The sequence below is a fragment of the Sarcophilus harrisii genome, chromosome 3 (assembly GCF_902635505.1).
Source record: "Sarcophilus harrisii chromosome 3, mSarHar1.11, whole genome shotgun sequence".
Classification (NCBI taxonomy): Eukaryota; Metazoa; Chordata; class Mammalia; order Dasyuromorphia; family Dasyuridae; genus Sarcophilus; species Sarcophilus harrisii.
The window spans coordinates 540,212,262-540,235,493 of record NC_045428.1 but is presented as its reverse complement, the minus strand read 5'-3'; the positions used below and the strand labels follow the sequence as shown (position 1 = coordinate 540,235,493).

The following is a 23,232-nucleotide window of genomic DNA, read 5'->3' as shown; positions in this document are numbered from 1 at the left end:
GAGTGTGTGTATGGGTAAGAGTGTAGAGTTAAATAGGAGGTTGGAAGGAATTTTTAAAAATAGCTTCTTATTTTTTCCAAATACATGCAAATATAGTTTTCAACATTCACCTTTGCAAAATCTTGTATTCCAAATTTTTCATCCTCTTTCTCCCAACCCCTCCCATAGACAGCAAGCTATCCTGTATAGGTTAAACATATGCAATTCTTCTAAACATATTTCCATATTTGCCATGTTGAATAAGAAAAATCAGATTAAAAGGTTGAAAAAAAAAAAAGGGAAAAAACCCCAAGCAAATAACAACTACAAAAAGTGAAAATACTATGCTTTGATCCATATTCAGTCTCCATAGTTCTTTCTTTGGATACAGACGGCATTTTCCATGTCAAATCTATTGGAGTTGTCTTGAATCATCACATTGTTGAGAAAGCTAAGTCCATCATAATTGATCATCATGTAATCTTTTTGTTAATATATACAATGTTCTCCTGGTTCTGCTCTACAGACTTTTCTGAAATCAGCCCTGCTCATCATTTCTTATAGAACAATAATATTCCATTACATTCATACACTATAACTTATCCAGCCATTCTCCAACCGATGGACATCTACTCAACTTTCAGTGCCTTGCTACCACAGAAAGGGCTGCTATAAACATTTTTGTATATAATATCTTTGGGATACAGACCCAATAGAGACACTGCTGGATCAAAAGATATGCATAATTTGATTGCCCTTTGAGCATAGTGATTGGAAGGTATTTTAAGCATGGGGAGGATGGTACAAGCAAAAGTCTGAAAAGATGAAAATCATAAAATATAGTTAGCTGCCTATACTTGATATCCAGATACCAAGGAAGTACAAATAAAAACTATGAACTTTTAAAAAAAATTTATTTAATAGCCTTTTATTTACAGGTTATATGCATGGGTAACTTTACAGCATTAACAATTGCCAAACCTCTTGTTCCAATTTTTCACCTCTTACCCCCCCCACCCCCTCCCCTAAATGGCAGGATGACCAGTAGATGTTAAATATATTAAAATATAAATTAGATACACAATAAGTATACATGACTAAACTGTATTTTGCTGTACAAAAGAATCAGACTCTGAAATATTGTACAATTAGCTTGTGAAGGAAATAAAAATGCAGGTGGGCATAAATATAGGGATTGGGAATTCAATGTAATGGTTTTTAGTCATCTCCCAGAGTTCTTTCTCTGGGCGTAGCTGGTTCAGTTCATTACTGCTCCATTGGAAATGATTTGGTTGATCTCGTTGCTGAGGATGGCCAGGTCCATCAGAACTGGTCATCATAACTATAAACTTTTTAAGTAAGTTCTTAGACTCTCTATAAGTGGAGTTTGAGACTATTTGTATATATAACTTCCACATACAGAACTGATAAAACATTGCAAATTCCTCACCTTGACTGATAGATAACCAAGTTTTATTTTTAGTGGATAAAAACCTCAAAATCCCTATTATATAAATAGCTAACATTTATATAATATTTAAGATTTATAAAGAATTATTTATTACCTAATTTCCTCTTTTGCTTATAACCAGCACTTTATGAAGATGACACTGTAAGCATTATTATCCTCATTTTACAGCTGATGACACTGAAACCTAGAAGGATTAGGTGTCTTGTTCAAGGTCATAAAAATTAAATAATGATCAAAAGAGGGATTCTAACTTTAGTCTTTCATAACTTCAATTATCGCACACATTCTATTAGATTATATTGCATTTGAATCATCAATATGGTTGGAAGGATAATATGCCTAAGATGATACTTGGCCTTTTGGGGAGCTGAAGAGATGGGGGAGATATACAATAGTCAACTTCAAGTGGTAACACTATCAAGAATGCTGAAAATGTTTGTTGTAAAAATTTTGGAAGTCTCTTTTCTTTAATCTTAATCTTCAAAAGCCACTGGGATGATTTTCCTTAAGTCTGTTTTTCAATCTTTCTTTATATTTAGTTTCTACTTCTTGTTGCTTTATGAATACTAATAATAACCTTGATTTCGCCATATGCCTTTTTAAAAAAAATTAATTCTTTATTTTGAACCAAAATGAAGCCTTTCCATAGTCATAAACCACAAACTATAAATCTCCGTTTTATATCATTTGCTATTTTAAAAAGTTCTACACATTTTCAAAATTGTCCTTGTCTAAGCTTTCTGAATTGCTTTCCAGTCTCTTCCATGTATTTAAAAAAATGTTACAATAGTTCAGCTTTTGACACTGTTACTGCTTCCTCTACCCTGCAATAAACCTAGAGAAATATAGGCAAAAAAAAAAAAAAAAAACCAAACCCAAAACCTTTGTAAACATTTAAATAGAATCGAGTAAAATGAATCCATACCCTGGTCTTGTGCAAAAATGTTTGTCTCTCTACTCTGTGTGTCTCAGCTCTTTATCAGGAGGTCTCTGTCATGGGTCCTCTGGAAACATGCATGGCAAGTCATTGCTTTGATCAGAGTTTGTATATCTTTCAAAGTTGCTTTTCTTAACAGGATTGTTGTCCTTGGAGAAAGTGAAGAGAATATCACTATTCTCTATAAATTCATACTACCTAAGATTCTTTGACATTTTTTTAAAAATTATTTTTATGGCACATTAATGTTCCATTATATTAATATACCATATTTTCTTCAGCCATTCCTCAAATAGCTAAGAGGTAATCTAAAGCACCTCACCTTGAGTCTAGTTCTTTGCCCCTCCCACCTTTCAGAATCAGGAGGATTATTTTGCTTGCGACTATTTTCTGCTCCCCAGAGCTATTTATTTCCCTGTTGAGTTTGATGGATTAAACTCTCGTGTGTGGTACATGCATGTTCAACCTCCTTTAATATGTTTTAGATTAGAGGAGGTTCATTTGATGCTCACTACTTTTATCCTTTCCTCCATATTTTTATAATCTAATTATGAGAAGCAGAAAGTTTCTTTTCTTCTCTTCTTTTCAATACTGGTGTATTTCTTCTTTTATTCTCCCTTCTTCTCTTTTCCTCTTAAAACTCCCAAAACAGAACCAACCCACACCTAGGTCTTTTGTTCTTCTTGTTTAGCTTCCTCAACATACTTTGAAGAAATAAGTTTCTGAAGGGACACTTGTTTCTCTTCCATTTGATTGTTGATCCTATATCATTATTTAGCTACTTCCAAGTACTTAAACAAATTTACACTTCTAAGTTTCCCCAGATTTGAACTCATATTTCAAAGGTCTTACACAATTCTGGTATGCTTTAGTTTTCTGTCCCATTAAGGGGCAGTGGGATCATACTCAGCATTGCCAGGACATGTTATTTTTTATTGTGAGTCTATTATCTTTTGCCTTCTGGACCAAGTTCTACTATGAAGCTTATCAGAATCAACGCATTAAGTTCTGCATGATCCTGACTGTAATTCCTTGTTTCTTGAGGTCCTTTATAGATGTGTTAGGAAACTGGATTCTTGGCATTTCTGGTATGTTTTATTTTGGAATTCTCTTTAGAATATGATTGAGAAATCCTTTCTCTCTTCACTTTGTCATCTGTTCTAATAGATCTGTAAAGTTTTCTTGTCTTTATGATTTCTTGAAATATAGGGTCTAGGTTTTGGGTTTTTTTTGGTAATTGTTAAGAGTCCAATGATTCTTAAATGATATCTCCTTAGCATCTTGTTTTTGATTTTTGTTTTCTTTTCTTTCTTTTATTTTAAAAAACCTTTTGATTTTGTTTAATGATCTTGTTCCTTGCTGTATTTGGTTCATTCTAGTTTTCAGGAATTCCCTTTTTTGAGTAAGGTTTACACTTTTTCTTCTAAACTACTTAATTCTCTTTCAAATCTTTCCTTAAAGATAGCTTTTATTTTCATTTTTTTTTGTCTCTTGCCCTATTTTTTCATGTAGAATTCATGTAGTCTTTTTGGAAAATTGCCACTTTTTCTGAGTTTCTGTTTGCAGTTATTATACAATTAGACTTACAATAATTTTTGAAACAGAATAGTATTTTCTTTGATTTCACCTCTCCAACTTTAGTTCCTGAAATTCATATTCATGCCAGGTTCAAGTTCTATTCCCTGTTAAAGAAGTTTGGTGCTGCCCTAGATCTTTGAGGCTCTCTGCTCCTGCTGACAAGTGGGACAGAAACTTGAGGCTATACATGTCCTCTCTGTGGTCAAGCTAGGAAAGACCGATGATGGTTTTGTTGGAGGTTAGGGAAAAAGGGACCTTTACCTATTGTTTGTATGCTGTTCTCTGACCTCTGCTGTTCTAGGCTGAAAGATATTACTTTAGTGCAGTTTTTCCCTTGGATTGCTTGAACAATATTCAATCTTACATGAATTTCAGGGTTTTGGTAGAGTAGATATGAGAGAATTGGATGGCTAACTTGATTGGAAGTTACTTTTCCCTAAGATTCTGAAGATGAATTTATACTACAAATTGGAATTGGTCTTGATTGTCACATATCTTGGCTGGCATCAAGATGAAGGATTTGTGATTAAATTTTCTCAGCTTTTCTTTTTTCTTTTATGATAACTGATTAACACCAGTTAAGCTTCTTTAGGAAATTATTATCAATATTTATATTCATTTCTCTATTTGGGGGCTAAAACTTCCTTAAATTGGTCAGAATTACATTACATTACATATTATGCTTTTCTCATTTTTATTCTTTCTCTAATTTTACATAAATTTTTACTTTTGTACTTATAGTTGAAGTAGAATGGGAGCAAACTTATGTAGCATGCATGGAGGTGAACGTCTGAGCCTCATGGTATTGGTAGTCAGTAGTGATTGGCAGCAAAAAAAATTTCTTTAACTCATCCTTCTTGGAGATGACCTTCACAAGGAAAAGAGCTAAAAATAACATTTCAGAAGATAGACATCTTAAAGAATTTACTCGGGAAGTGCAGAGCTGAAACTAAGGTAAAATAACTGTTCAGCAGTACCACACACAATGTGTTTAATGTTATGATGTGACAGTATAATAGGAACTATGGATAATTTCCTGTATTTAATCCAGTCAATGTGCACTTATTGGTTTTTTATATTTTAAGAATAGTTTTTGTGGAGAGAAAAAGTTATCCCATACCTCATCTACCATGCACACTCAAAACCTTTCTTTTGGTGAGATGCCAGACTTGTGTTAAACCTAAGTTTTAAGTAATTCTTTCCCTCATCCTCCCACCATTGTTCTGAAGTGGGAAGACATATAAAACGCTAGAGATAAGAAAAAGCCTAAGCTTTTGGTCAGACTACTTCAAGACTGAATTCAGTATCCCTTCACTCCAGAACTAGGAGCCCTTGAAAGAGTAACTATAGTCCTTCGCCAGAAGATTTTTAGTTATTCACTCATATGGCAAGTGGTCTAAGAGCCTACAAAACTGATTTCAGAATGACTCCTACAACAAGCCAGGTTATTGTAATGATAAGATTAATTTCATTTTTTGCTGTTATTTGGTACCTATCATGTCTAATGCCTCTCAATTCCTTTCTTGGAGAAATCATGAATGATACTTGAGTATAAAGCTGAAGTGTAACTTTTTGGTCTCTCTCCTTTCTGACCTCTGAATCAGATCTCCTTGAGAAAACTACCTACATTAGAGTCTTTCACTTCTCTTACTCTCTTCTAAACCCTCTGCAATCTGGTTTCAGACCTCATATCAATTGAAAATACTCTCACCAAAATTATCAATGATGTTTTTAATTGCTTTTTATCAACTTTTATCTTTCATGACCTCTCTGCAACTTTTGAGACTGTCAATTACTTATTTTTCCATGATACTCTCTTTTTTTCTCTAGGTTTCCATGATACAATTCTTTCCTGGTTCTACTATCTCACTGAGCACTTCATATATGTCTCTACCACTCCACATAAGTCTCTGTTGCTACAATTTAATCAATGTCACATTCATGGCTGTTCCAAAGATCTGTCTTGGACTGCCTTTTCTTCTCCTTCTAGAAACTCCTAACCAGGGAACAGTGAACTTAAAAAAAATAGTTTTGATAACAATATTTCAGAATAATTAATTTCCTTTGTAATTCTATGTATTTTATTTTATGCATTAAAAACATTATTCTGAGGAGTCCATAGGTTTCAGATTGCCAAAAGGCTACAAGATACAAAAAAACTATTAAAAATTCCTGCTTATGTTACTCCTGGGCTTATATCCCAAAGAGATCTTAAAAGAGGGAAAGGGACCCACATGTGCAAAAATGTTCATGGCAGCCCTTTTTGTAGTGATGAGAAACTGGAAAGTGAATGGATGCCCATCAATTGGAGAATGGCTGAATAAATTGTGGTATATGAATGTTGTGGAATATTATTGTTCTATAAGAAATGACCAACAGGATGATTTCAGAGAGGCCTGGAGAGACTTATATGAACTGATGCTGAGTGAAATGAGCACAACTAGGAGATCATTGTATATGGCAACAATAAGACTATATGATGATCAATTCTGATGGACGTGGCTCTCTTCAACAATGATCGATTCAGAACAATTCCAATTGTTCAGTAATGAAGAGAGCCAGCTACACCCAGGAAGAGGACTGTGGGAACTGAGTGTGGACCACAACATAGCATTCTCACTCTCTCTGTTATTGTTTGCTTGCATTTTTGTTTTCCTTCTCAGGTTTTTTTTTTCTTTCTAGATCTGATTTTTCTTGTGCAGCAAGATAACTGTATGGATATGTATACATATATTGGATTTAACATATATTTTAACATATATTGGAATACCTGCCATCTAGGGGAGGGAGTGGAAGGAAGGAAAGGAAAATTTGGAACAGAAGGTTTTGCAAGAGTCAGTGTTGAAAAATTACCCATGCTCCATAAATAAAAAGCTATAATAAAAAAATATTCCTCAAAAAAATTTTTTTTTCCTGCTCTACGCTCCCTTACTTGGTGATCTTGTTAACACCAGTGGGTTCAATTGTTATCTCTATGCAGATAATTCCCAGGTCCACATATTTAGCCCTAGTCTCTCTCCTGGGCTCCACATCAATAACCTTTCAGGACGTTCCACAAACACCTCAAACTCAGCATGTCTAATACACAACTCATTATCTCTTTTCTCAAATCCTTTTCTCTACTCAGGTTTCCTATTACTTTTGAGGCTATCTCCATCCTCCCACAAACAATCAGATTTGCAACTTACTGATGTCTTTGACTCCTCACTCTCACTCACTCTACATATCCAATCTGTTGTCAATTTTTGTTATTTATAACCACAGGGCATATCTCCTTTACATTCCTTTCTCTCCACTCACATAATGACTGTCTAGTTTAGGTACTAATCATCTCCAATTTGGGTTACTGCAATAGCAAAGAAACAGAAGGGAGGCTGAAAAAAGGGAGGATAGATTGAAGAAGGTGGTCATAAACAATACACTGGTGAGAAGAGAAAGGGTTCAAGGAAAAAGAAAAGTATAACTTGGGAAAAATAGGATGGTGGGAACAGAACTGGTAATCTTAACTGTGAATGTGAATGGGATAAACTCTCCCATAAAATGGAAGTGGATAACAGACTGTATTAAAAGCCAGAATCCTACAATATGTTGTTTATTTAAAAAAATTTGTAGTAGAGAGATACATAGAGAGGAAAGATAAAAAGATTGTACCAGAATTAATTATGCTTCAACTGAAGTAAAACAAAAGCATGGATAAGCTATCCTGACTTTTGATCAAGCAAAAGCAAAAACAGATCTAATTAAAAGAGCTAGGGAAAGAACTAGATCTTGCTAAAAAGGTATTATAAAAAACTATCAATACTAAATATATATGCACCAAATGGTATGACGCCCAAATTCTTAGAGAAGTTAATGAGTTGCAAGAAAAAATAGATAGCAAAATGATATTAATGGGAGTTAATAAAATGCATTAAAAAAATTCTGAGGAGGGATCCACAGATTTCATCAAATTTCTAAAAGGGTCTTGTTATGAACCCCTACTCTAATCTAGAACAAAGCTTCTTAAACTGTGGGTAGCAAAAAAGTTGGCAACAATAAAAGGTATCAAATGTTCTGCCAAAACTTAATTATTTGTAAAAATAAATAAGCACATCCATTTCATTAGTGTACAAATTTTCTTTTGTCTTTAATAAATGACAAAATTTTTTGTATATCAAAGAATTGTTTTGAAATAAATTTATGATTTGTTATAAAAAAAGAAAAGAAAAGAAAAGTCGGGTATGATAGACCTTTGGAGAAAATGAATGAGGATAGAAAGGAATATTCCGATCATGATGCAATAAAAATTCTATGTAATGAAAGATCATGGAAAAGTAGAACTAAAAAGTACTTGGAAACTAAATAATTTACTTCTAAAAAATGAATGGGTCAAACAACAAATCACTGAAACAAGTGACAATTTCATCCAAGAGAATGACAATAATGAGGCAACATACCAAAACTTATGGAATGTAGCCAAAACAATTCTTAAAAGAGAAATTTTATGTTAAATGTAACCCAAGTTGGAGGTGATTAGTACCTGACCTAAGGCAATTCTGAGGTACCATGTCACACCTCTCAGATTGGCTAAGATGATAGGAAAAGAAAATAATAAATGTTGGAGGGGACGTGGGAAAATAGAGACACTAATGTATTGTTGGGTGGAATTGTGAAATGATTCAACCATTCTAGAGAGCAATATGAAACTATGCCAAAAAAGCTATAAAATTATGCATATCCTTTGATCCAGCAGTGTCACTATTTGGTCTATATCCCAAGGAAATCATAAAAGAGGAAAAAGGACCCATATGTACAAAAATATTTGCAGCAGCTCTTTTTATGGTGGCAAAGAATGGGAAAATGAGTAGATGTCTGCCCATCAATTGGGGAATGACTGAATAAATTGTGTTATATAAAAGTAATGGAATTTTATTGCTCTATAAAAAATGATGAACAGCCTGATTTTAGAAAGGCCTGGAAAAATTTACATGAACTGATGTTGAGCGAAACAAACAAAACCAGGAATATACTATCCACAGTAACAGCAAGATTGTGTAATAATCAATTATGAAAGATTTGTTTCTTCTCATTGATTTGGTGATTCAAGGCAATCTCAATAAACTTTGGATAGAAAATGTCATATGCAGCCAGAGAGAGATCTCTGGAGATTGAATGTAAATCCACACATGCTATGTTCACTTTTTTTTCTTTTTCTTTGGTGTTTTTTTTTTCTCTTGTGGTTTTTCCCTTTTGTTCTGATTTTTCTCTCCCGACATGATTTATAAAGAGTGTGTGTAACAAAGCCCCCCCCCCCAAAAAAATGTAAATGTATGACAAGAAAAAATAAAACAAGGTATAAAAAAATAACTGTAGATAATATGAAATATTTGGGAGTCTACCTGCCAAGAAAAAGCCAGAAACTATATATATGAACACACTTACAAAACACTTTTCACACAAATAAAGTTAGATCTAAATATTTGGAAGAATATCAAGTGCTCAATATAATAAAATGACACTTCTACCTAAATTAATCTTCTTACTCAGTGCCATATCAAACTGCCAAGAAATTAAGAAAAATTCATCTAAAAGAACAAAGGGTCAACAATTTCAAAGTAATTAATGAAAAAATAGTCAAATCAAGGTGGCCTCACTGTCCTAGATCTAAAATTATATTATAAAGCAGTGGTCATCAAAACCATTTGGTACTGGTTAAGAAAGAGAGTAGTCGATAAGTGGAATAAGTTAGGTTCACAGGACAAAATAATCAATGACTATAGCAATCGAGTGTTTGACAAACCCAAAGACTCCAGCTTCTGGGACAAGAGCTCACTATTTGACAAAAATTGCTGGGAAAACTGGAAAATACTACAACAGAAACTAGCCAATAATCAACATCTAACACTTTATACTAAGATAAGGTTGCAATGGGTTCGTGATTTAGACATAAAGAGTGATACTATAAGCAAATAAGGAGAACAAGGTACAGTTTTACCTCTCAGATTTGTGAAAGGAATTTATGGCCAAACAAGAGATAGAGAACATTATGAAATATAAAATGGATAATTTTGATTACATTAAAGAACTTTTGTACAAACAAAACCAATGCAGTCAAGATTAGAAGGGAAGCAGAAAGCTGGGGAAAAAATTTTACATATAACATTTCTGATAAAGGCTTCATTTCTAAAATATATAGAGAACTGACTTAAATTTATAAGAATACAAGCCATTCTCCAATTGATAAATGGTGAAAGGACATGAAAAAGTTTCTGAAAGTTGTTTCTAGTTACATGAAAAAATGCTCCAAATCGCTATTGACTAGAAAATGCAAATTAAGACAACTCTGAAGTACAATTTCACATTAGTCAGATTGGCTAAGATGACAGGAAAAGATAATAATAAATGTTGGAGGGGAAGTGGGAAAACTGGAACATTAATGTGCTGTTGGTAGAGTTGGGAAATGATCCAACCATTCTGGAGAGCAATTTGAAACTATGCCCAAAAGACTATAGAACTTGCATGCTCTTTGATTCAGCAGTGTCTCTACTGGAACTGTATCCCAAAGAGATCATAAAAAAGGAAAAAGATCCACATGTGCAAAAAATGTTTGTAGCAGTCCTTTTATAGTGACAAGAAACTGCAAGATGAGTAGATGCCCATCAGTTAGGAAATGGCTGAATAAGTTACAGTATATGAATATAATGGAATATTATTGTTCTGTAAGAAATGATGAGCAGGCTGATTCCGGAAAAGCCTGGAAAAATTATGTGAAGTAATGCTGAGTGAAGTGAATAGAACCACCAAGAGAACATTATACATAGCAACAACAAGATTATGTGATCAACTGTGATGGACTTGGCTCTCTTCAACAATCAACAAGAAGATTCAAGGCAATTCCAATAGATATGTGATGAAGAGAGCCATTTGCAACCAGAGGGAGAACTACAGAGACTGAATGTAGATCAAAACATAGTATTTTCATTTTTGTTGTTGTTGTTTACTTGTTTTTTCCTTGTGTCTTTTTTTTTTAACTTTCTTCTTTTGATCTGATTTTTCTTATGCAGTATGACTTATATGGAAATATGTTTAGAAGAATTGCACACATTTAACCTATATTGGATTGCTTACTTAATCTAGGGGAGAGGGAGGAACAGAGAGAGAGAGAAAAATTTGAAATACAAGGTTTTGCAAAGGTGAATGGTGAAAATCATCTTTCCATGTATTTGTAAAAATAAAAAGCTATTAAAAATACTGAACAGAAAAAAAGAGAAAAAAAAAAAAAAAAAGGATCATCAAGACAGAAACAATCCAGTTCCTTCAGTAGAACACTTGCTTATTTATCACTGGACAGAGATTTCACATTTTTAGTACCAAAAGATAACTTAGTATTATAGTATATCCCCTGCCCATTCTTCATACCTCTGCCACTGTCACTGAGGAAGTGAAAGAACTACAATGCAACATGAAAGGCCAACCTGGGGGGAATGAAGCCTTTTCAAGGCCAGGCTTATTCTCAGAAAATGGCCTGCTGCTGGCATCACTGTCCCAGCACTGCAGAACCCTCCATTCTACATGGGGAATCTGGAACTAATAAAATTTTGGAATGTTAATTTCTGGACTCAGGTTTCATCCTACAAAGGTCTTTTAAACAAATGCTACTGCCTTCAATTTGTAAAGCATTTTTTCTTTCTTTTTTTTTTTTTCTTTCTAGGCAATTGGGGTTAAGTGACTTGGCCAGGGTCACACAGCTAGGAAGTGTTAGGTGAGGCCATATTTGAACTTAGGTCTTCCTGACTCCAAGGGCAGTCCTCCATCTACTGTGCCATCTAGCTGCCCCTTGTAAAGCATTTTTGACTTTTCAATTCTAACATTGGCAAGGCAGGTATCATAGATGGGAGAAACAAAGATCCTAAGCAAGTTGGTTAAATCAAATTGGCAAACTGACTTTCCTATTGACTAGCTTGTTCTTCTCTATATTACACTACACTACACTATTTATTCTCACATTTGATTACTTTTAGGTTCAACAATTTCCGGTGAAAAATATCAGGTTTTAAACATGAAGTACCATGAAATAAAGTTGAATTTAGAGTCTGAGGACTTGGGTTTAAATTGCTACTTTGGAATTTATTGTGTCACTTATTATCTATGCCAAAGCTTCTTAAAACTGTGGGTTGTGTTATGTAATTGTATGTGTGTGTGGGTGGAGTTGAGAACTTATTTGCTTATTTTTATTTTATTATTATTTATTGTCAGTAAATGTTTGATTTGTATACCTACTTTATATAGCTATATAACTGGAGTCACATAAAAATTCCTCAGGAGAAAAGGGGTCACAAGTAGAAAAAGTTTAAGAAGCCCTGATCTATACAACTTATAATTTGCTAAATGACCTCTAAGGTTTCTTCCAATTCAAAGCCTATAAACTAAGATTCAAAATAAGTCTTACCTTTGATGGGGTACAAGGACATTGTTAATTCCACCAAGCTTTGCATTTATCTTCAGGCAGAGATTAGACAGAGTTTGGGGAGAAGTCTTTACTACATTTTTCACCTGAACGCACTGAGTAGCCATTCCTAAGAGGGTATCACCAACACGTTTAACCTCAGCTAAAAGCAAACAAATAAAATAAGTTAGGTGATTCACCTAACTTGATAATTATTTATTATGTATCTATTAAGTATAGAGTCCAGTGTCAGGTGATAAGAGATAAAAAGATTATATAGGTTATAGTTCCTGTTCTAATCAAATTTATAATATAATAAAGATCTCACACATACCCAACTCCACCCTCCAGCAAAAAAGATGCCAAAATATTGAGGTTGGAGAAAGGAAAAAAAAAAATTATCCTTTTTGGGGGTAGGAAAATCAAAGGTTCCATGAAGAGGTACCGTTTGAGATGGGTCTTAAAGGATGGGTTCCTCCTGGATTTCCATACAAGGAAGTATCCAAGCCAGTCACACTCTTACCTGGATCAGTCCCTGACACTGGGAGTTTTCCACAGCTATCCCAGGGCCTTCTCACACTTCTGACAACTCAGTTCCCACCCCTTTTCCAGCTTCTTCTACTTATTGTCTTCCCCTCTATGCTCCTTGAGGATAAGGACTGTTTCTCATATACCTAGCATTCAGCACAAAGAACTTAATAAATGCTTTATCTTATCTAATGGATAGAATTACAAAAGGCAAAGAAAAGAAAAGGGTAGGGTGGGTATTCTGGCATAGGCAGGCAATTCATGGAGGCAAGAAAGTACAAAATCTGTCTAGTTTATAGCTGTAACCCGATATGACTCAAGGACAGAAGGGAGTAATAGAAGTTTTAAAAAGTGTCATAGAATTCCAGATTGTAAAGGGTCTTGAATAACAGGCTTACGAATCTAAAGAGCTTTATTCAGTGGACAGTAGAATGTCACTGAAGCACCTTGAGCACAACAGCAATACCATCAGTTATGTACTAAGAAAGGTAACTGTAGCATCATCAGAGCAAAGGAGGACAGTTAAGAGGGAGTGGCAGATTGATAATTACCAGTAACTCTGTAAAAATCATTTAAGCCATAGATAAAAACCAGATAAAACCATTTACTATGTTTACTATGTAAACAAGAGACTATGCATATACCTACCATAGAATTAAAAAAAAATTACGTGATCACTTAACAGATGATAAAATATAATAAAACAGGAACTATACCATATACTGGTGTCTTCCCAGGTAAGATCACCACTATCAGCTGCAGGCCTACATAAGTCATCTTCAGGTGTTTAAACATGGGCTCCACACTATCTGCTCCTTGTGCATACTTGCAAAAACATGGCTGACCCTGAATAGGCATCCCGGCATCCTTAGAAATCTTACGCAACTGATCTGTGAAACTCCTGGTGAAACAGAACCCATTGACACAGAATTTGTTATTTCATGGTCAGTCTGGTGCTTAGCAATTATTATAATTCAATGCTTTTCTCAGAATAGCCAATTCTATATTAAAATGTAGCATAAAAAGCGGCCAGAATTGGACTGGGCTATAATACTGGAGCTGGAGTATGATGTTATCAAAGAGCCTGCCAAATGATGAGTTTTCATTTTAATTTTAAGAATAAATGTAGACTAAAATGTTGCCTCAAAGGTAACTTGATATATCTGGCTTAAAAAGAGTTAAGTCAATTTGTGCTTAAGAGAGTTTTAAGATAAACATATTATTATCAAAGGATATGCTAGGATTAAATTAAAGCTTGGCCCAGAAATTAACCTCTCCCCAAATGACAAATATTAAAAAGCAACTAGGATTTGAAAAAAATTAAATTTATTTTTAATTTAAATATTGTAAATGAGAACTCTAGTGCAGAAAATCTTTATCTTTATCTTTACTTCATATCTTTACTTCAACCTATGTATGAACCTTTCAGAATCTTCTTCTGTTTATTTGCCAATTATTTTAAAGATTTCTTTCCCTTCATATTAACTTCCTTTTCTCACTTTGATTTTTCCACATTTCTTACTTACTTCCTCAATAAATGTATAAAAAGTGATACAGACTGATACCAATAATTCCAGTCAGTGTTCTTTCAGAACCAGTAGAATTAACAAAAACATAATGGCTAAAATTAATCTACTTTTAGCTGGGAGGCGGAATCCCCACAAAACCTCAGTGTATGGTATAAAACTACCATTCTACTTTACAGAATCCTCAGGTATGAAACTAGCCCCAGCATAAGCCTTCCCTCCCTCCTCCAGACTGGTGTGGACACTCTCAGAACTAGGATTTTAAGTGCCAGTGTATACGCATAAGACCCTAAAGACATAAGACAAAGACTCTAAATGTAACATTTTATATTTGAAAGGCGTAGGTCCTAGCTACATAGATTAAAAAATACATACTCACTTTAACAGATCTTCCCTGCATTGTTTCTGAGGAGCAAAACAAGCAACAGCCCACACCTTAATTTCAATGCCAGCATAAAATTGTTTTCCTCGCATATCCCATACACCTTGGTTAGGTGTAGCTACTGTTTTATTCTTTTTGGGAGTGCAGAGGGGAAAGAAAAAAGAGGGAAGAGAATAGATTACAATTCAAGAGCATGTTAATAATGATGGCACAATAAGCAGAAGCTCACATTAATGTGCGGAGATAAGAGGAGCCAAATGCTGAATTGAAAGAGCAGGTCTAATGTGACTGCCATCAACCTGCCCTGTGAATTGGACAAAACCCTTTATCTCTATGGATCTCAATCTTTGATTTCTATGGGTCCCAATCTCTGCCACTGTTCCTGAATAGGTTTGATAACAGATTCATTGAGGCTCTCTTCACAGTTCTATAACAGTCTAGGAATATTCCGCACTGCTCAGTGATATAAGCTTCTTCCCAAAATTGTTAAATGATGATCTACCTAGTTAGTCCACAACCATTTATCAGGTGCTTCTTTTGTATCAGGCACTGTTAACCAGTGACAAAGAAAGGCAAAAACATGGTCCTTCTTTGAAGAGACTTGTCTCTTTCTAATGAGAGAAGTTCTATGTAAAAAAAAAGGTAAATGCCCTGTAAATAGAAGGTAATCTCAGAGAGAAGACATCAGCAGTCTGATGAGCAATGATAAAGAATTCTTGCAGAAATAGGATGTAAGTCTCAGAAGCCAAGAGATAAGAAGGTGAGAGGGCAGAGAAATCTAGGCATAAAAGACAGCCAGTGAAAAGCATCAGGCCTATGTGGAGAGTTGTGTGAGGAACAGAAAGAAGGCCAGTGTCACGCTGGATTATAGAGTGAAGAATAATAAAATATAAGAAGACTGGAAAGATAGGAGGGGCCTTTAGGAACTTTAAAAATTAGGGGATTTTATTTATGTTCTTGGGTTTAATGGGGAACCATTGAAATTTACTAAATAGGGGAGGTGACATAAGAGTTGTGCTTTAACATAAGCAGACATATGAATGAAGGACAGATTGGAATAGAGAGAGAGAATCTAGAAAGTGACTGCAACAGTCAGTCATGAGGTGATGAAGACTAGATTTGGAAAGTGGGTGTATCTGAGAAAAGGGGGTATGGGGTATACAGCTAAGATACAGTAAACGTTGAAACAAGATTTGGGAAATGGCCTGGGTACGTGGGGTTGTTGGAGAGAAGTTGAAGATAATATTGATGCATGGGTCTGAGTGGCTAGGAAGACAGTGATATTCTGGACAGTATTAAGGCAGTTCCTTAGAGGAGAGGATTATATGGGAAAGATAATGAGTTCTGCTTTGGACATACTGAATTTAAAATGTGTATGATACACAGTGTTCAGAAGAGAAAACTAGGCTGTATACACAGATCTGGAAATCATCAGCATAGTGGTGATAAATGAACTCATAGGAGCTGATGAAATAACTAAGCAAGACAGTGTCAAATGACAAGAGAGGCGGGCCTACTAGGACAAATTTCTCACACTGCCTGAGTCTCCCTTATGACTTGGTCCTTGGTTTGCCATTTGCTTTCTTCACTTCTGCTTTTTGCAGAGGTGACCCTCACCTCAGTTTTTTACCTTAGGTGAGAATTTGGTTTATTTCATCAACTGTAAACAAAAGGGAAAAAACCTTCCATCATTATTTTACTATTCCTTGACTAAAGGAATATTGCCACAAATTTAAGGTTATAATGGTAGGAAACAGGCAGTATCTGTGGAAAGCTTAATAATTCTCAAGATTAGAGGGATATAAGATGAAAAATATTGCTGTCAAAGTAACATATGACTGAAAAAATATTGCATGATTGGTTGGGAATAGATGTTTTAGTGGAAAAAATATCCCCCCAAACCATCTTACCCGGCCTCCATATTGTAGCATTGGTGCTGGCAACACTCTACCTGTCAACTCTGTCATTTCATTGTGAACAACAATACCAAATTCCTTTAGGTATGGATCAGGTCCACCCACCATGCTGTTACTTTTCACCTAAAAAAAAAAAACCAAAAAACAAAAAAAACAGAAAAAACTGTCATCTTGGTTAAGGAGGCAATGGGACAAAATGATAAAATGCATCATTTCAGTATCTCTTATACAGAAAACTCACTGCTCTCCTAAGTAGAATAGGTGCTAAGTAAGTGGAATTGAGGAAACAGTGGTTAAATCTAGTTTAGCATTGATTTACCCCTACAACAAATAATGGTTTCCTAGTGATATAATGCTTGGCGTATACTCAGTATGGAACATATAAAGAGGAACTGTCAGGGGCAGAAAGGCCAAGCCCACTAGAAGCTCTTGGAGCCTCAGCCAGGATTCAGTTGGGCAGATTCAGAAGCCAGAGAAGGGAGTCAGGCAGAACGAAGGAAGACAGAGAAGTGGTGGCAGGTTGTCCTGTGGAGAACACTGAAACCAAGATCGGGAAGGCCTCCAGAAAACTAGCTGAGCCTCAAGTGAAGGAGATAAGACTTTGAAGGAGACAATAAAGGATTTGGACTTTAATACCTGGCTGCATTTGGAGTGATTATACTGAACTAAAAGGAAGGCTGCCTCCAGAAGCCCCCCAAGAAACCCGCTTTCAGAGAATATTACATTTTAGAGAAGAATATTACATAAAACACCATTTAAATTTGTTCAATATTTACTAAAAACTCACATTATATGAAAGGTACTGTGTTGCATATCATGGAATGGATATAAAAATGTGTAAGATACCATTATTTTCGCAACTCAGATTTGGTATTTTTTTTTTTAACTAAAGAGAAAAACAAAGCCAAAAGTCAATGAAATTAAGATGAGGCTTTTTGGTAGATATAAGAACAAAAAACTAATCATATCACATTAGGAAAATTTCCTGTTAGTCTTTCTTTCTTTCAGCATATAACTAAGATTACAAAAAAAAAATAGATTCTACGCACTAATCTGCTGATTTCCTCTTGTCTGTCCGGAGCAGATCTGGCAGTAGCTTTGATCATGGTGGATGTCTGATTGTCAGTTAATTTCTTGATACACCGCTGTCCTGCCACAATATTACAGACCTGCCATTAGGATAAAACAAATGACTAAGTTAATGGCTTTTTGCCAAACCTGACTTCATGAAAAAAATTTTAGAAAAATGGAAATAATAGCAAAAGTCTCACTGTTTCCTAGCTAAAAATAAATAAATAAATAAAAACTGCTTTAAACTGTCTCAATTTTACATTTTAGGTTAGAGGATAGTTTTTACAAGTAAATAATCTAAGGATGTGACAGAGTAGTAGGAGTCCATTTATTCAAACTTACCTCAAGAGGAAGATAAGTATGCTTTTGTTCTTGTCCCACTTGGAGACAGGGAAGATGGGGATATTTAAGCTGCAGGCTATACTTCTGTTTAAAATATTGGGCTACTGTACATTCCATGGCCTGACCATTTTCCAGCTGTAGAGGAAAACTGTAGAATGATGTTATTTAGAAAATTTTCACCAACTCATACTTTTGTCCAATTAAGAATAAAATCCTAACCTCTAAGCCATTTGTATACGGTTTATATTTTATAATTTATTTTTAATATACTTTTATCTATACCTGTTGTTTTTCCCAACAGAATATTTGCTCCTTGAGAGTGAGAATTGCTTCATTCCTTTATATACTTTTATCTCTAGTGCCCAGGATAATGCTAGGCAATTGATTGGTTCCATAGTGAGTACAGGTAAATTTTTCTTTGAAGAGGTAATTAATTCTTTTAAGTATTTAAATCAATTTTTAACAAGAATTCAGTTTACATATGTAGAATTAGCTTTCTACTTTTACTGGCACTAAAAAATTTTCAAAGTAGTTGACTAATCAGTGAACTTCACACACCAAGAAACAGTAACTTAACAAAACTCTAAATTTTTAACAAATAGGCTTTCTTAGGGGGTGGTCTTTTTTAATAATAGCCCTTCATATTTTACATTGAATAGTATGGTACAAACTTGTGAACTGGTATGAAATATAGCCATATTTCACCTAATTTCATTAATTCATTCTATAAAAGCATACCTCTTCATGGGCAACACAGTTAGTAGAAAAGTAGTTAATGCAAAATGAAATAAACAATAGAAACACCCAACTAAGGGCAGGTAATGCTGGGAATATTACCAAACATCTGATACGGGGGTTTAATACATGAGAAGTAAACCTACTTGTAAAGTTTAATGTCTCAGTGCCATAATTCGGTCAGGGCAATGCTATATGAAATATTCAAATAGAATACTTCAAGTAGTTAGTAAAATACATCAGGTTTTAATATGCTTTCTAAAAAATATGTTAGAAAAATAATGAAATTAGTGTATTTGCTTATAAATATAGAAGACTAATAGTTATTCCCTAATCAATGGCTAAGAGTTGTAAAACTATATTAATAAACAATTCTAAAAAGAATTTTAAATGATTGAAAACCATGAAAGTATTGCTCTATGTGAGCAATATGATTAACAATATGAAATATGCAAATTAAAACAAGAGCCAATTGGCAAAGATATAAAACAAAGGTATCAAACATTTCCAGACCCAGATTAAACATAATTGGGAAATGTTTAACAAGATGAATAAAAATACAACATATATTATGTTAATTTCTAGTTTTCTAAGTATCAGTAGATATCTTTTTCTGTTTGAATTTGACACTACTGATGTAAAAGAATGGAATGGTTAGTGTTGGAGAAGTTGTGGTAAAAGTATGTACTGTAGTTATCCATTGATAATCTAGTAACCTAGATTATGACTGGTATAATAATGAATTAGTCCAAGCATTCTATAAAATAAATTATTATACTAAAATGTATATACTTTCTGACTCAAGAGATCCCATTGCTAGATAGGTACTTTAGGGTCAAAGACTAAATGAAAGGTGCTATACAACAAAAATATTTATAGCAGCAATTTTACCAAAGAATAAGAAACAAAATACATGTTCATCAAATGGAGAATAGCTACATAATGATACATGAATGTAATGAAATATTAGTGTGTTATGAGAAATGAATATGAAAACCACAGAGAAACTTACACGAACTGATGCAAAGTGAAGGAAGCAGAATCAGGAAAATAATATATACAATGACTATTTCTATGAAAATGGAAAGTACTTGAAAATAAATATATTTCAAGGGTAATTATAATGACTAAGCTTGGTTCCAACGGAGAGATATAAAAATATACCTTTGAGAAATATTGTGAATACAAGAAGCAGCAACAACTGATAATTAGGGAAGAGAACATAAAAAACACTGCTGTCTGGACACATTTATAAAAGAGTAAAAAAACCTATTATATTGAATTATAATACAAGCAGTATACTATAATGCATAAAGGGCTGAACTTGAAGTTAGAAAGATCGGGGCTTACACACACACACACACACACACACACACACACACACACACACACACACTGGGTGATCACAGGCAATTCATTGACCCTTTTAGTACTTAGGCAACTCTCTAAAACTGTCAATTACAGAGTGGTTGCCAATCTGTAGTGGTAGGCATATCTAGTATGGAATCCATACCAAGATTCACTGACAATGATAAAATTACAAGTCTAGATCAAAAGAATGATAGTAATAATTTCATGAAGTTCATCATGATGATCCTGAATTATCAAATTATGTATTTTTTAAAATAGAAGCCAAAAAAGCAATATAATCTATAAATATTTTCACCAAAAATGTTTGAAATTTTAAATACTAACTGCTGAAAGAGATTTTCCCTAGTAATTAGAAAATACATTTATATGAAAATTATTTTCAAATGAGTCAGGTAAACAAAGCATTTAGGAGTACTACCCAAGCAAAGTACCCAACAATTCAACGTTAAATATCCTTTCAGATCTGATCAGCATACGTTTGATGGCTGGCTGGTCGTCTAGTTACATTACAAACTCGGTATTTTCTTTTCATCTGTCCACAATGGGTAACCTCAACTTTAAGACCTAATATGGAAGAAATGCCAAAACAAAGGTATTAGATTACATTCACAATGACAAAAACAGAGTAACAAAGCAGCCATTATTTTTAAAAAGATACAAAACATACTTGTAAATGGATAAATTGGAGAGGAGATAATTAGGCTAATTTTATCTTCCAACCTTTAGGAAACAAGTCTCAGTTATACATGATTCCCTCCCAAATAAAATTCCATGTGGGAAAAAAAATGCTAGTTATTTCATTAGAATAAATGCTTGTAAGTGGTCATATGGCTATTCATAAAACCACTTTAACACAAATACCAACCTCTGATTTCTTTGGTAAACTTGACACGCTGGGAGTCTGTAAGAGGTTTTGTTTGTTCATTAATATTCTGAATGTCTAAAACCTCACACATGAACTCAATGATAGGCTGGGCACGGTAGAAAGCAGTAGCAGATACTAATAAAAATAATAAAAGGACACTTAGTTTTGGGAATGAATAGGGTTAAAACAGTGAAGTAGGGGCATAATTCTTGCATACCATCAATATTCAGCATCATATTCCACATGGCAGGTCTCACAGATTGGTGAAAGCCAAACCAAACCTCCCTGCCTCCACCCAGAGGGTGGTAGTAACCTTCAGGAGGGGAGAAGAATGAACGGCCCACAGGAGTATACCTGAAGAAACAAGAATTGGCATGTTTCACAGGTAAAAAGTTCTATTCTCCCCCCCCCCCCCCCCCCCCCCCCCCCCCCCCCGCCTTTTCTAAGAGTTTATTCAATCAGAAAACTGAAAGAGGAACTACGCAGAAACCATCTTGGAAGCCCTAAAATAACATATTCCAGAGATCTGAACCTAAGTGGTACAGACCCAACAGGGATAACTCACCTCATAGAAGGCAGATGCCTTGTGATCACATCAAGTGCCTGTACAGAATCTTCAGGTACTTCATTCAAATGTCCAGCCAATGCTTCCAAAAGTAGCTGAAGACTTACTACAGACACCCACTGAATTGACACTTTAAAGGTCTGATCTTTGCCCTCACCTGGAAGAGTCACTTCCATATCGACCTTGGTGGGGAAAAAAGAACATACATACATACTGATAAAGGTAAGTGATAAAGTTGTTACTATGAAGCTTATCATACAAAGTTTCTTTTCATCAAACATCAATTTCACAATTTCTTGTAAATTATAAATCCCTGCCACAATCTTTTTTCACAATCATTTCCCAAAGTTTTTTAAATGGATAGAATGGCAAGCAATGTCAGTGTCCAAATTTTTTATGTAGATATGATAATCTAAATTTCACTTGTTAGCACAGATTTGATTTGAGTAATTCCACTAAAAATTAAAATACTAATAATCACTAACATTTATATCACTTACTATGTACCAAGCACTCCAGTAAATTCTTTACAAATATTGTCTCATTTGATCTTCTCAATAATGTATTTTATTATCCCTATTATTATCCTTATTTTACAGATGAGGAAATCAAGGAAAACAGAAGTTAAATGAGTGTCTGGAGCTGGGTTTGAACTCAGGTGTTTCATGCCTCCAGACCTGGTGTTCTACCCATTGCAACTTAAGAGAAGGGATGTTAATAAGGTCAAGTTTTACTTAATACAGCTCTAATACAGAAAAAGCATAACTGAATGAAATAGCCTTCTATTTAAGTAAAAGAACTGCATTTATCAGAAATGATGTGTATGTTCATTAAGAAGTCAAGTAAATACAGGTTCATAAAACCTGTATTTGGCAGGTTTTGGCTTTGGCAATCCACAAATATGAAAGAAAGAACTTTGCTCTGCTGGAACTATTGAAGGACTTAAGGAAAACAATCACTGACATAGGTCAAATCTAGAAGGCTAGAAGAACCAATTTCATTATAATCCAAGTCTGAAGAACTATAGCTGTGATTACGTAAAATCTATCAGTTCTAAGAATTGATTATAACAGATAGAATATAATGCAAACAAAGCCAGGTTTGACCTCTAAGTAGCCTATGTAGCTTTGTGCACAATATACCTGCTAGTTACACAAGGCTGAAGGCTCTTTACCTAATCCCAGTTAGCTGTCTTGAATATAATCTGCTGGTCACACAGGGCTGGGTAAGGAAACAGGGAAGGATTAATATGTCCTAAGCATATTTCCTATTCATGATGGATCAGTAGCATAATCATATAAAAAAACAGTAATGATAGCTAGCATTTACATAGTGCCTACTATGAAGCCAGGCACTGTGCTAAGTATTTTACAAATATGATCTCATTTGATCCTCACAATAACCTTGGGAGACAGGGGCTATTATTATTTCCATTTAACAGCTGAGGAAATTGAGGCAAACAAAGGTTAAAGGACTTGTCCAAGATCATAGAGTCTTGGGTACATTTGAACTCTAGGTTTTCCTTCCCTCTAGGTCCAGTG

The 23,232-nt window shown here is 34.4% G+C and overlaps 1 protein-coding gene across 5 annotated transcripts in view; it reads right to left on the bottom strand.

Moving 5' to 3' along the window:
• AGO4 (argonaute RISC component 4) overlaps positions 1–23,232 on the bottom strand; it is a 61,844-nt gene that overhangs the window by 26,843 nt on the left and 11,769 nt on the right. For all 5 annotated transcript variants that reach the window (XM_031962137.1, XM_031962134.1, XM_031962135.1 and 2 more), the window contains exons 4-13: positions 21,692–21,873; positions 21,344–21,480; positions 21,127–21,261; positions 20,738–20,825; positions 18,156–18,303; positions 17,792–17,911; positions 16,737–16,865; positions 14,824–14,957; positions 13,635–13,819; positions 12,394–12,553 (exon numbers count right to left, since the gene is read on the bottom strand). In XM_031962137.1, coding sequence (XP_031817997.1) covers positions 12,394–12,553; positions 13,635–13,819; positions 14,824–14,957; positions 16,737–16,865; positions 17,792–17,911; positions 18,156–18,303; positions 20,738–20,825; positions 21,127–21,261; positions 21,344–21,480; positions 21,692–21,873 — 1,418 coding nt within the window. The remainder of the gene's footprint in view (positions 1–12,393; positions 12,554–13,634; positions 13,820–14,823; positions 14,958–16,736; positions 16,866–17,791; positions 17,912–18,155; positions 18,304–20,737; positions 20,826–21,126; positions 21,262–21,343; positions 21,481–21,691; positions 21,874–23,232) is intronic.